General features: G+C 36.0%; 1 protein-coding gene across 1 annotated transcript in view; it reads right to left on the reverse strand.

Moving 5' to 3' along the window:
• LOC149064575 (uncharacterized) overlaps positions 1–7,330 on the reverse strand; it is a 32,842-nt gene extending 25,512 nt beyond the window's left edge. Inside the window, exons 1-2 of the mRNA XM_089255443.1 lie at positions 7,026–7,330; positions 1,892–1,989 (exon numbers count right to left, since the gene is read on the reverse strand). Coding sequence (XP_089111569.1) covers positions 1,892–1,989; positions 7,026–7,215 — 288 coding nt within the window. The 5' untranslated portion in view covers positions 7,216–7,330. The remainder of the gene's footprint in view (positions 1–1,891; positions 1,990–7,025) is intronic.
• Positions 7,331–13,210: the final 5,880 nt, after the last annotated feature.

Raw genomic sequence — 13,210 nt, forward strand, 5'->3', positions numbered from 1 at the left:
AATCGAGGGACCCGGGTTCGACTCCCGGTAGAGGCAGAGATGAGTTTTTCCCTTCCTTAAAAAATTAACACCTCAAATAATAAATATCTTCACAACATCCAGTCTTCAGTATATCTTGTCTCTTTGAATAGCCTTACAATCTTTATACATCAGAATAAACACTTTTTAGGATCAACCAGATTTTCTGTTCATGTGTAACACTATCAAGTCTGAAACATTTGTAAATAGGATTATAAAGGCTGGTGCAATCGATTCCGGGAAGGGGGAACCAGGTAAATATATGATATTTACTGAATAGGTAAAAGATGTGAAATATATTTGGCAATGTGGAAACTTTCTTCACTTTTTAACATGAAGAAATACATTAGTATATCCCGTTCAGAGTAAAGAACATAAAGAGAGTAAAAGAATGTGAGAAAAGAACATGTACCTACAATGAGCAACTTTTTTTAGGGGAAAGAACAGATTTCTGATAATGCAGATTAAGGAAATAAAATGCTTGTTGAGGGATGTTCTACATCTACTTGAAATTTTGATCACCCAGTATAATAATTACAGTAAAACCTGTATAAGATGGACACTGTATGAGATGGAAACGTGTCTGAAACAGGATCAAAATACAGTCTGTTCAATGATTGGTGCTTTCATTTGCACCTTCATAAAACTGAAATCTGCAAGGCTCCCACTAAAAAAAATTAGAAAAAGTTGGACTAAAAAGTAGGACGGGGGAGGGTATTCCACTTAGACACCATAATCACAGCATAATAAAAAAAATCCCTAAAAAAAGTTTTTTTCATTAAAAAAAATGTCTATTAATTTTTTTCTTTTCAAAACACAACTTCAGTATCCTGTAAGATTGGCTCAAGCCAAAGCAAAATGACAGAAATGACTTTGTCACAAAAACAATTTTTGGTCAAAATATTGTACTAGCAACTACAGATAATTCTTTTCCGTCTTTCCTCACAATATATATTGCATTCTTTTTTGGAAAGAGTCTTCCACATACAGTCCGTTCTTAGTTTTTTGAGAATGACACTCTTTCAAGACTACTTTAAAAGCACAGTGCAAAATGTGTAAATTACAAGGTCTGATATAAATAGGTCAATGTGAACCGGATGATTTTGCCGCGCATTGTCCACTCCTTTTTTGAAAGGATTTTTTTTTACATTTTACTGTTCAATACCAGAGTAATTGTTTTTTAAAAATGAAGCATTTTCATTTCTAGCTCCTTACCGAGTATTTTAAATATTGTTTATGCTTCTTCATGCCTTAAAAATACAGAAGACAACTGAATGCTACTGGGTAGCATTAGAATCACCAAATTTAGTATAGGCCTATGTATCCAACTACTTTGTAATACAAACTGTTATTTTTCACCTATACACAAAATGTGCACCATAATTTTGAATGATGAATGTTAGTTACTATCTAAGACCATGAAGTATTAAATACAAATTTATTTTTCCATCCAGACAGACAATATATCAATGATTCCCTACTCAATTAAAATCAATTACATGTATTTTGTTGATAGGATTTGGCGGAAAAATAGGACAAAGTCTCGCATTGCTTCTTGCGACAGAGCAGTCGGGTTTCTCCAGTCTAGTGAAGTTCCATTTCATACAGGTTTCACTATAACAGTTTGATTTAAAGACAGTTACAATTTAACTGAATTTTACATTCAAAAAGTTTCAAGACTTCTTCACTCACTATTTCCGCCAATGCTAGTAATACTTTCATATTATTAGGCTTGATTGCAACAATATATCAAATAAACACTGAGCAGAAAAACAATTTTAACTTTTTAAGCATATAAACATTTTTCAGCAAATAATTCTGAAATTGGTTTTTGTTATATATATATATATATATATAGCTTCTGCTATCCTACCTGCAGCTGATCTACAAGTCCAGATAAAGGCTGGATCCCTTGAATTTCACAAGCAGCACTGTATGCTGCGAGCACATTCTCAACAGGAAGTGATAAACCTTGAGATCAGAAGAAAAATATAATAAATGTCAAATTTATGGTAACTAAATTTTGCATGAATATAGGCCTAATTACAGTGAAATTACCAAAGGCATCACCTCTATTTCATGGCCAACTTCCGCTTGGAGCCAGTTTAATGTGGACAATAGGTTCCATAGACATATATAATGCAAAGAATACCCCCATTCCACTGCCACCTCTATATGGGGTTGGCAGCAAGCCTATCCACGGCCACTTCCAATATAAATAAGAATTAAAAAAACAAGTTTTTGTATGTGTGCTTTAAATGCATTGAGACCTGACAGTTCTCTTTGAATAGCCTTACAATCTTTATACATCAGCATAAACACTTTTTAGAATCAACCAGATTTTCTGTTCATGTGTGACACAATCAAGTCTGAAACATTTATAAATAGGATTATAAAGGCTGGTGCTATCGATTCTGGGAAGGGGGAACCAGGTAAATATATGATATTTACTGAATAGGTAAAAGATGTGAAATATATTTGACAATGTGAAAACCCCCAAAGCAGAATGTGCCAAAATGTGCGCCGCACGTCGCAGAACAACCAGTGCTGTTGCAGAACAATCTGGAAGAATTTTAAGAATAGTGTAGAAAAAGGCTATTATGTACATGCGAATTTTTACCGCAGAACATTTTCAGTCAGCTGAGGGCTTGTTGCAGAACATCGCAAAACATTCTGCTTTGGGGGTGGAAACTTTCTTCACTTTTTAACATGAAGAGATACATTAGTATATCCCATTCAGAGTAAAGAACATAAAAAGAGTAAAATAATGTGAGAAAATAACATGTACCTACAATGAGCAACTTTTTTTAGGGGAAAGAACGGATTTCTGATAATGCAGATTAAGGAAATGATCGGAGGATCTGGTATTTGAAGTTGTCTTAAAGTCTGGTACATGCAGTTGATCCCACTTGAGTTATAACGTTTAAAAAGAAAATTGTCAATGAAAACGTTGTAAACGGGAAATTTTTATAAGTATAAGTAAGTTTGGACCAAGAAAATAAGTCGTACTAAGCGGTAAAACATTCTGAGTGGGAACGTTATATAAATGGGAATTTTTTAAGCAGGATCTATATATCTATAGTATATATATTTCTTATACGGTGTATGTAATTTTTTTTTGAGCATGGTAAATACATGGAGTATAAGATTTTTTTTGTGACATTAAAAATTATTTTGACATACCCCTAGTTTTTTTTGTTTTTGTTTTTTCTACCATCATAGAACCTCCACCTCCTACCATCATTACCTCCACAGACCACCACTTTTTCACAGAATGTTGAGTGGCCACCTTAGAGAAGTTACACCGTACTACAATGGATCCCTCTTACACCATTCCCCACTCAGAATGTTTCCCCTCTTAGTAAGACTCTTATATCCCCTCTTAGGTAAGATCCTCTTATTTCCATGATTCCAACTCTTACTGATACTCAAGATTTTCCATTAAATGTGTTTTCTTGCTTATAAAATTTTTCTTGAGAGTTTTTTTTTTAATGTTACACGGACCACTGTAGGCATATAGCTGCACATGCAACTTCTAAAAAGCGTGAATATAACTAAGTTATGTCATATTAGCCCATATTGTCTCACTCCTGCTCCAATACAATGCTAACTTTGTTGCTGAGTGGGTTGGAAATACCTCACATCCTCACAATGCTCTCTATATTCCCCCATCATGATTTCCAGTGACTTAGATCTCTTTCACAAGTCCAAGATGTTATCATTAAAGGTGGTTAGATCACCCTTTCAGAAACATCCATTAAAAACTGTGCTGCTACTGGCATACATCTTACGGAGGTGAAAAAAAGGGTGATAATTATGGATGAAAGAGTGTATTTAATAATAAAATGACTGTAGGTAAACAAGCTGCAGGTGATATAATTTTTTGGGAACATAGACCTATGTAAGTGTTGCTACGACTTTGATATCTCTGCAACAAGCATATGGGGATAGCAAGTAGAGAAATATACTTTTCACATTGACCAGCACAAAAATGCAAATTAATCAACAAGCCAATAGAAAAACCCACTTCCACTTGTTTGTCTAAGGTAGCTGAACTGCCTTATAGTGAATGGAATAATCTACAAACATGGACTAGTCAAGTCACTTAAATATTTAGCAAAAGACAACAGGCCTGGATAGCAACCTTACATATGTATAAGCGGGCTTGTACATCAGTAAGTACATTAGGAAATAAATACTTGCACCCCGAAAGCAGAATATGCCAAAATCTGTGATTTATGTCACAGAAAATCAGTGCTACTGCAGAACAATTCGGAAGAATTTTAAGAAAAGTGTTGAAACACTATTATGGAAATTTTTACTGCAGAACATTCCCGGTCATCCAAGGGCTTGTTGCAGAACAATGCAAAACATTCTGCTTTGGGAATTTGCACCAGCTCAAAGGCCTCATGGAAGCCATTGCCGTGATTGTTTTTTGCTATATATCACATTCACATTGAAGTATTGGTAAGTCTTTCAAATATTAGCAATCTATTTTCATAATTTACAATCAACTAATAGGGCATTTCCTACAGTGTTTCTCAACCTTTCTGAACCCAAGGACCTCCAAAGTTACTGAAATAGTTTGAAAGACCACTAATCTACAGTATGTAGGCAGATTTTTTTCATTTGAATTTATGTAAATATCATTAATATATCAGTTGTATACATTTGAAAATTTCTCATCTCTGATAAGAACTAAATTTTCAAATTTTCATGCGGACCACCAGTCTCATCTTCACAGACCATAGGTGGAGAAACGCTGAACTAATACATCATTTACTTAGGACAGATTAATATTACTGTGTATCAAAAATTTGCCTTGCAACTTTTTTTAATTTCATTGACAAGAAGTAAGAAAGAGTCAATGTGATACCTCAATGGTCCCTCATGTAGACACTTTATCATCGCAGGAATCGGCGTCAACTATCGAAACTCTTTAAAGTAGTGCTGATCTACCAATCAATGAAATATTTGTAGACATTCAAATGAAATAAAGGAGTCTATAAATCAGAGCTTAAAAAAGACTAGCCATAAGTCAAATTTTTTAGGAGTCAAACTTTTTTTTTCCAAAAGGAATGGTCAAAAACAAAATAACCTTTATTCTGATCAGTTATTGGGATGACAACCGACTGGCAATTTAAAACTAGCCCCTCCTTGTTTGGGAATATTTTGAAGGTTAAAAAAAGGTCACTGCTTAAATTGCAAGCACAAATATCATCAAAAGTGGCCAAAATTATGCCAATGGTAATCCCATCGTCCAGTGCCATAATCTTTGTTTTTAATGTCTTAGAGCTCCCTTTCCATGTGAGTAGACGAACTGATACAAATTCAGAAATTTTTGTCAGAAAAAAATAATTGAAATTTTTTACCTTTTTTGATTTCTTATTACTTAAATTATTGTGATACACTTTGGTATTGGTACACTTTGATTTTTACTAAAAATTTTTAATTTAGACTAATCATAGCAACTGTTAGAATAGTTAGCTTTTCTTAACAGAACTATTGCACATTAATTTTACATAGACATGAAATTTAATTTCAATGTTTTAATTCTTCGTCAGTAGTTCATGATACAACTACAAGTTAATCTCAAATACAGGATCCACTTTTGTCTTGATGGGAAGGGGGCCCTGGGCAGGGAAAAATAAGCATTAGAAGACCTTAGCTTTGGAAAGAATGTCCAGTTTTTCCACAAAGATATTTTGTTTAAATTTGAAGCCCTAAATTAGTGGGGCCCATGCAGAAATCAGGTCTAGCTCAAACAGTTAGTTGTTATGTTTCACAAACCTTGGTTGGTAAATGAACTTTCCCCCCGCGTAATTTTCGTTACTTAAACTGATCCGTTTCGGTACATAGGCTTTTATGGTAACTTTCAAGTATATGGCAATGCTGTTAACAAACTTTTTTTTAATGGGAGCCATAAAAATGATCTATTCCTCTCTCTCAAACTTTTTCATAGTGACAACTTAACCGAACATAGTGACGAGTAAATGAGGGTTTAATAACATTGTTGTCTATGAAAGCTGGACGGCCTGAAGAAAAGCGACGACTTCTCAGGGTGATGACTTAACGAGATTTATTCGAGCAAATATCATTATATTCAGAGTATTGCAATCAAGAGCTGCACGAATCTATTGAATCAAGAGCTGCACGAATCTATTGCCCAATATGTTTGGGTAATGTAAAAATTATGATCAGGCATTTATTTTTTCACCACTGATACTAGCATATAAAATACTGATTTGGGCATTTTAATCAGGCATGTAAATTTTTCTAGATTCATCTAGCCCTATTGCGATCCCGTATAGCATATTAACATGTACGGACAGGACTGTACCAGGAGCATCCTGGGCAATGGGGGGAAATGGATTTTTTTGAGGCCCTATCTGACTAGAAATGGTTGTTTACCAATTATTTGCATGCCTGATCTCAAAAATCAGAATGAGATCTCATCATCATGGGGGGGGGGGGGGTGGCCCTCTGCGCTTGAGGCCTACGGACCGTGCGCAAGTGGTCCTATGCGGCACTGATCCATGGGGGGGGGGTGACATCACCCTTCTCAAGTACCGAATAATTCGGAAAAAATAGGTCTGTCCCGTAAAATATGGGGTGATCCACCTACATCCTACACCAGAGGTTCTCAAACTGTGCATCGCCAACCTTTGTCTGTTGAGGTTTTACAAAGAGACTCTTTGTTAAACTGCTCTGGGAAGCAGGAGATAAGCTTTAATTAGGGAAAGGGGGTGCCGCGAGTGGAAAACATCCTGGATCAGAGTTTGCATATGCAGTATATATAATATATTCATAGAATTAACGCATATCACGGAAAGGCCATCCTTTCTTGGGGAGGGAGAACGCGATAAAATATTTACCTGATGGCGATCAGAACCAAAAAAAAATCGAGAAATTCCAAAAATATATTAATTCATTGTACCTACTGCAATTAACAGACGAGCGACAGCACAAGGATAACGCAATCAAAATGTGAATGCACATAAACTAACCTTTGGACCAAGGATCCGGCGGATCCAAGTAGCAGCTGACTAGAAATTCATCAGCAGGGAAATGTACTCTGCTGCTGCTAGATCTTTTCTTCTTCTTGGACGAAGAAAAAGAAGAGTTTCCGTGTCCCTGTCTCGTCTGTTCCGTCGGAGTGCAAGGTGCGGACACGCATTTCGGAAGAGACAATTCCATGCTTCTTGTTCCGAGCAATTATCAACATTTATTTACTTATTTATTTGCTATTTAAATTAGCTCCATCAGCAACATTGGCAGAGTTACTACATCTCTGTTATTGGTGCCTGTTGCCAAAGGTTACTAACTTATCTTCCCTTTTTTATTGTTTGTTTACCCGATTTTGTTTGTACGTCCGTTTTTGTTGTTTTTTTTATAAGCATTATTATTTTTTTTTTTACAAAGTGGTTGATTGAGCAGTGTTTTGTTTTTTTTAAACCCGCCAAATATAAAATAAAACCGCCCATCACACAACTGAGTGGTTAGCAATTCACCCGTCTGGGTCCGGGATCGTCTGGCAAGAATGTTTCGGTCAACCCGTTCGGAATCGGCTCATACCTCTCCTTGGGCGGTAAAATAATGTGATTGGCACAAAAAAAAGATCTTCAATTAAACTTGGAAAAAACTAGAATTATGGTCTGCAGAAGAGGTGGAAGCGTGGAAAGATTTAAGCATTGGTATTTTGCTAGTAGAGAAATTTCGACAGTGGCACAGTACACTTATTTAGTCCTACCCTTCCAATATACAGGCATGTTTCACTCCGCAAAGCTCCACTTTGTTGCAAAAGAAACATCGGCCAGTAAAGCTGTATGGTCAGTTCTGACTAGCCTGTCGAACTTCATCTTTGGAAACAACTATAACGTTATTTCGATCATTAATAAGTTCAACAGCATTGTATGGTGCTGAAATTTGGGCTGTTAAATACCAGAGTGACATTGACACTATTTTTAGTTCTTTTGTCCGAAGATTCTTCTCTCTCAAAACTGATACCACCTTACATGATTCGTGCTGAACTAGGTCAATAGGCTTAGCCCGAGTATCATCGTTAAAAAGCGTATTTTAAATATTTGGCTTCTCACTTTGAAAATGAAAGAGAAGAGACGCCCAAAGATAAATTTTCTCAGACTTTGAGAGAGGGCTAAGCACAACTCAGATTCTAAGTATAATTTGGTTTGTTCTCTGAGATATTCTTGATAATGCTAGTTTCTCCTTCCGCATTGAAACTAACTGTCTAATTGTCGAATCCCACCTACCATTTAAAATATTAAACTGAAGTATGAAGATGCCCAACACGTTTTATCTCGAATTACTAAAATTCTGGTGTTCGTTTCCCTCTATAAAAAAATCTAAAAACAAATATAGCTTGTCTAATAAATTTTTGTTTCCCCACATTAAAGCTTGAATATAAACCGGATACTTTATAAATTAAAATTGAATTTTCCAAAATATTATTGATCTGGATAGCACTGGGGGACAGAGATATTCAAGTAGGTATTATAAGAACTGGAATTGAGAATGTTACACAAAGCATTAGAACTATCATGATTAAAAACAGACTGGTTCTCATTTGTACTAAAAATGTTTAATGAAATGTTCTCAGCTGATTCAGACAGACAGCAACCATCTATATTAAAATCTGTTCGTTTTGAAGTGCGTTTGTAGAGTTCGAATGATTACTGGGTCGGAGATTTTGTTTCACGATATTTTTCACATCGAGGAATTCCACCAATGTATAAAATATCTCGAACAAGTTTAGTTTGTTTTCCGGATTCGTAAGCATCTTTCATAAACGGGTAAAGGACCTTCCTGATATTGAGTCCAAAGTCCTCAGAGACACGTTCATTGCCAAGATTGTCCGGATCGCATTTTTGAACTTCCTTGAATTTTTTAAACACAGCTTTCTTTATCCCACCTACACACAAATTTATCAATAACAGGAACCGAAGAATTTTCACTGTCTGAGATCGGCGCATGGCCTGGGATCGGATAAATCGTATCGTTACAGATTCCGAGTTCGGTATGCTCCAATTTTCTTACCTCCTCAAGAATTTCATTACCTCCTCACTGCATTTCTCGGAAGACGATTTTCGGGATACATCCAAATTACGGAATATCACAATTATTTCTTCGGCCATAATCTTCCGCGTAATTCAGACGTTTTTTGGTCATTCACTTTGATGGATAAACGTTCATTCTCAGCTTTCAAATCTTCACATGGTCGTGTTTCTTTGTAATCAGATCCTCCGCCACGAGAGATGCGTGCCTCTAGGCCTGAAATTTTCGTATTCATCGATGCCAACAAGTCCGTTTTAGCAAGAATCAGTTGTTTCAATTCTTTCAGGTCATTTTTTATGTTGAAATCTTCACCCGCTTCATCCAGTGCCTCCCGAAGATCCGGAGAAGATCCAAATTTTTGACGTGTACTTGTTTCTGGTTGCGATGGTGGAGTTCGCGGAAGTACAAATGCACGATTGAGTAGAAGTAGTGCACATGTGTGATACGTGTTTACGATAAGAGTGTAACATGATAGAAGCATGAAGATTTCTCTGTACTTTCATACCTTGGAATAATGTTAGAGAGAGAGAGAAAGAAAAAATATATTTTTTTTTCCTTTTTATTTTATTCCCCAATATATATCATTTTTTATATTTTAATCTAATTTTTTTCCAACTACCTTTTAGGGTGACTTCCCAGTTATTTTTGGTGTTTGCATTTGTATAAGTACACAAAACATAAAATAGAATTTAAAATATATTAATCAATTGAAAGGTAATTAATTTAATTTGAAAAATAACATCAACTGAAAACAAGATAAATTTGATTTTTTTAAATTGGGAAATTTAAAGTTCTTTCCACTAATGCATAATTTTAAGTTAGCGCCTTAAGCACGAATAAAAAAATGGCGCCTTTCACAATTTCGCTCCCCCATGTACCAAAGCCTGGCTACGACACTGCCCACCATCACCAGTGGTGGTCGGCTGAAGATGGTTTTCTGTGGTTCCCAACTTCAAGGCGCGAATGCGAGCCGATCCTTCTTTAAAAAGTTTCGTCACAGACCTACAAACAGTACAAATGTAATTCAATCATAACACATCACTCACTTCACTTCTGAAATATAGATGGCAGCACTGAAAAAAATCAAACATTAACACTACATACACACACAGTTACACTTCCGGCACAGTTCACTAGGTAGTAAGGGGCCATTCACAAGTATTACGTAAGCAGATTTTCAGCCATTTATTACATCCTCACCCCTTGTCAGCAACACACTGACCCCCCCCCCCGCAAAATTTCGTCAGCAGCTTAGAATATTTCATATCTTCAAAAGGGGTGGTTGATGACGTAAGCAACCTTCAAACACCCCCCCCCCCGTCATCAAGTCAGAAAATCCGAAATCCCTCCCCCCTCGATGCTGACGTAATACGTACTTGAATGACCCCTAAATCGCAGGGGCGTAGCCAGGAATTTCGTTAGGGGGGACCACTTTCATTTTGGGGGGGACCAAAGTGATAACACAATAGATTTGGCCATCTTTTTCCCGCTCATTTTTTCCCATTTCCCTTTGGAGAACCCCCCCCCCCCATTACGCCTTTGGTAAATCGACCATAAATGGTGATAGACCTGAGTTGCGCTCAGTTTGAAAGAAAGGATTCTCATACTTACGCAAGAGAAGTCGTATTAAAAAAACTCAACAAACTGCTCATAGTTCTGCTTTGGTGATGATGTAAAGCCAGAGGAAAGTCAGGAAGCTTTTGGCGTCACGACATCACCAAATCATCGGAGCTGTCACTAATTTCACCAAGTTTGTCGTCAATTTGGCGAGATTTACAGAGGAATGCGTTGATGACTATTTAAAGGTGAAAGATGACGTAATTCAAATCTATTAACATTCTTGCCACGACATTTGACTTGGACAGGCGTATAGTTTTTTCGCACCGCTGAGCAACCGAGGCTGAAGATTTGGTAATCAATTGATTACCGAGTTTCCCACTTGGATTAATCCAAGTGGGAAACTCGGTCAGCGTGATATTCTTATCCTCTGAAGACGACACCCATAGCAGCATGCATTGGCGGAGATACGGGGGTACTTTTTGCCCAGCGTCAAAGGTGGAGTCCACTGATCTAATGTATATATGAATTGACATCATCATCATCATGCCCCCCTAGCAATAATGACCGTGCCCCCTGTGCGACACGCCTGTGGCGATGTGTCGAAATGCATAAGGAACTTTTTAGTATTTTTCCTTATTCGTTGACAATGTTTTGAGTACTAAAAGAGTTTTCGTTACACTATTTTTGAACTGCAAAGTCACTTCTTATTTTGCTTCTATCACACGGTTATAATTCCCAATAAAATTGAACTCTTTTCAAAATTTAAATTGCATTAAATAATGTACTATATATGCAACAAAAGTAGGACAATATTGGTTACCCCCATTTTTTCTTTGTGTTGGCGTCGCTGGTGTTTGCTTCTTTCATAAAAGTATCAAAGAATGGGTTTAATCGTGTAATGATTCACAGCCATAGGTGGATATCCCCCCCCCCATCAATGATGAAGCCGACTGATCTAATGCATATTCTATGTATGAATTGACATCTTTGTGCTCCCCCCCACCCCTACCTTTCAAGCCTATCTTTGCCTGTGCGTACATACAAAGCCTGGTTCTTTGGACCAGCCTTTAAAAGAGCTGTTCTTCGGACGTGCGACTCGTTCAGTTATTCAAGGTGGGGTGCCAAATTCGAGTTGAAAGGGCAAAAAACAAACTTTATCAACCAAAAAACATGGTCCACGATGACCAGACTTTTATCCTCGAGCCGCTGCTGCTCATAGAGCTACTACGTCTCTATATGGTAAGCAGCACTTATCTTTGATGGGGAAACTGGTGGGCCAGAGAAGGGGAGAATACAGGAAATGGAAGGGGGGCTTTCCATGCCCTTTCTGTTCAGTTCTAGGATAGTTTCACTTTCAAGTGGTCACTACCCTAGACAAGTCCTTCAAAATAAGAACGAACCTTATTAAGTATAACATCTAGCAGGAGTTTACATATGATCTACTTTTAAGAAGGAGGGCACAAGGCATGTCTTTTAGAAATATTTTGAATTTTTTGAGAAACCAGAAAGGCAATATATATATATATATATATTTATTTATTTATTTAAAAGTTTAAGCACATTTTGCTTTTTTTTAAGGTTTACCTTAAGATTTAAAACATAATAAAAGAGATTTTTAAGCATAAATAACAGAAACTGATTGAAAAAGTATAAGGCCGGTATTACACTCTATGAAGGTTTCATAAAAATTCTTCTATTAAAAATGTAACCAATAAACACATCTGTCACATTCGAGCAAACTTAACTGATCCCCCTATTTATTTTTCAAGTTTTATAAACAAACTTTTATATTGTAATGCCAACTAAGTTGGTTTTTTCTTTGATATTTTAATTTTTATAACAAAAATAATTTTAATTTTTGACAATGTCTCATCTTTGGGGGGAAGGGGACACAGAGGTACCCATTATTTCTTTCTTCTCCCGCCTCTAGTATACAAAAACACTGAAAATTCAAATATTTAATAAGAAAACTACAGGAAATTTTCACCAAAATCATCATTAGTTGTGCCAGAAAAATCCAGATTTAATAATCAGTGATTAAAAATCGGGAAATAAAGAGGATGCGCTTGCACTTCATTTAAATTAAAACTTACTGCAGCTCTCTCTCTAAAGACAGGTTTACATGTACTAATATTGCGGTAACATTAGGAGCTGAAGCACCTGCTCGACGATTTTTTTGGTGAAAATTCTTGAAGCGAGTTTTAAATCCACCTTTTCTATTCCCATGTAAACGGGGTTGTAATGAATTTGAGTGGGTTTTATAAGAAAAAGTAAAATATTTATAGTATATTTGTAATTATAAATTTAAATAAAAATTCTCTATATCCATAAAAATATTTTTCAAGTTTCTCCAAATGAAAACAAAGTTTTCAGTTCAGAGCATTAAATTGTCATGGGATTCTAAAGTGAGTTGTTAATTTTTTAATCTTCTGATCACCTTCTAACACAGCCATCTCAAAAAAACCTAAATTGTACATTAATAATCTTGCACAGTAATTATCAATAAAAATCTGTCTTCTAATAAAATGATAAAAGTTATTAAACTAATGTGTGGAACATA

The sequence above is a fragment of the Pholcus phalangioides genome, unplaced genomic scaffold (genome assembly GCF_987345545.1).
Source record: "Pholcus phalangioides strain wild (caught in Gottingen) unplaced genomic scaffold, Ppha-v1.0 ptg000042l_1, whole genome shotgun sequence".
NCBI classification, from domain to species: domain Eukaryota; kingdom Metazoa; phylum Arthropoda; class Arachnida; order Araneae; family Pholcidae; genus Pholcus; species Pholcus phalangioides.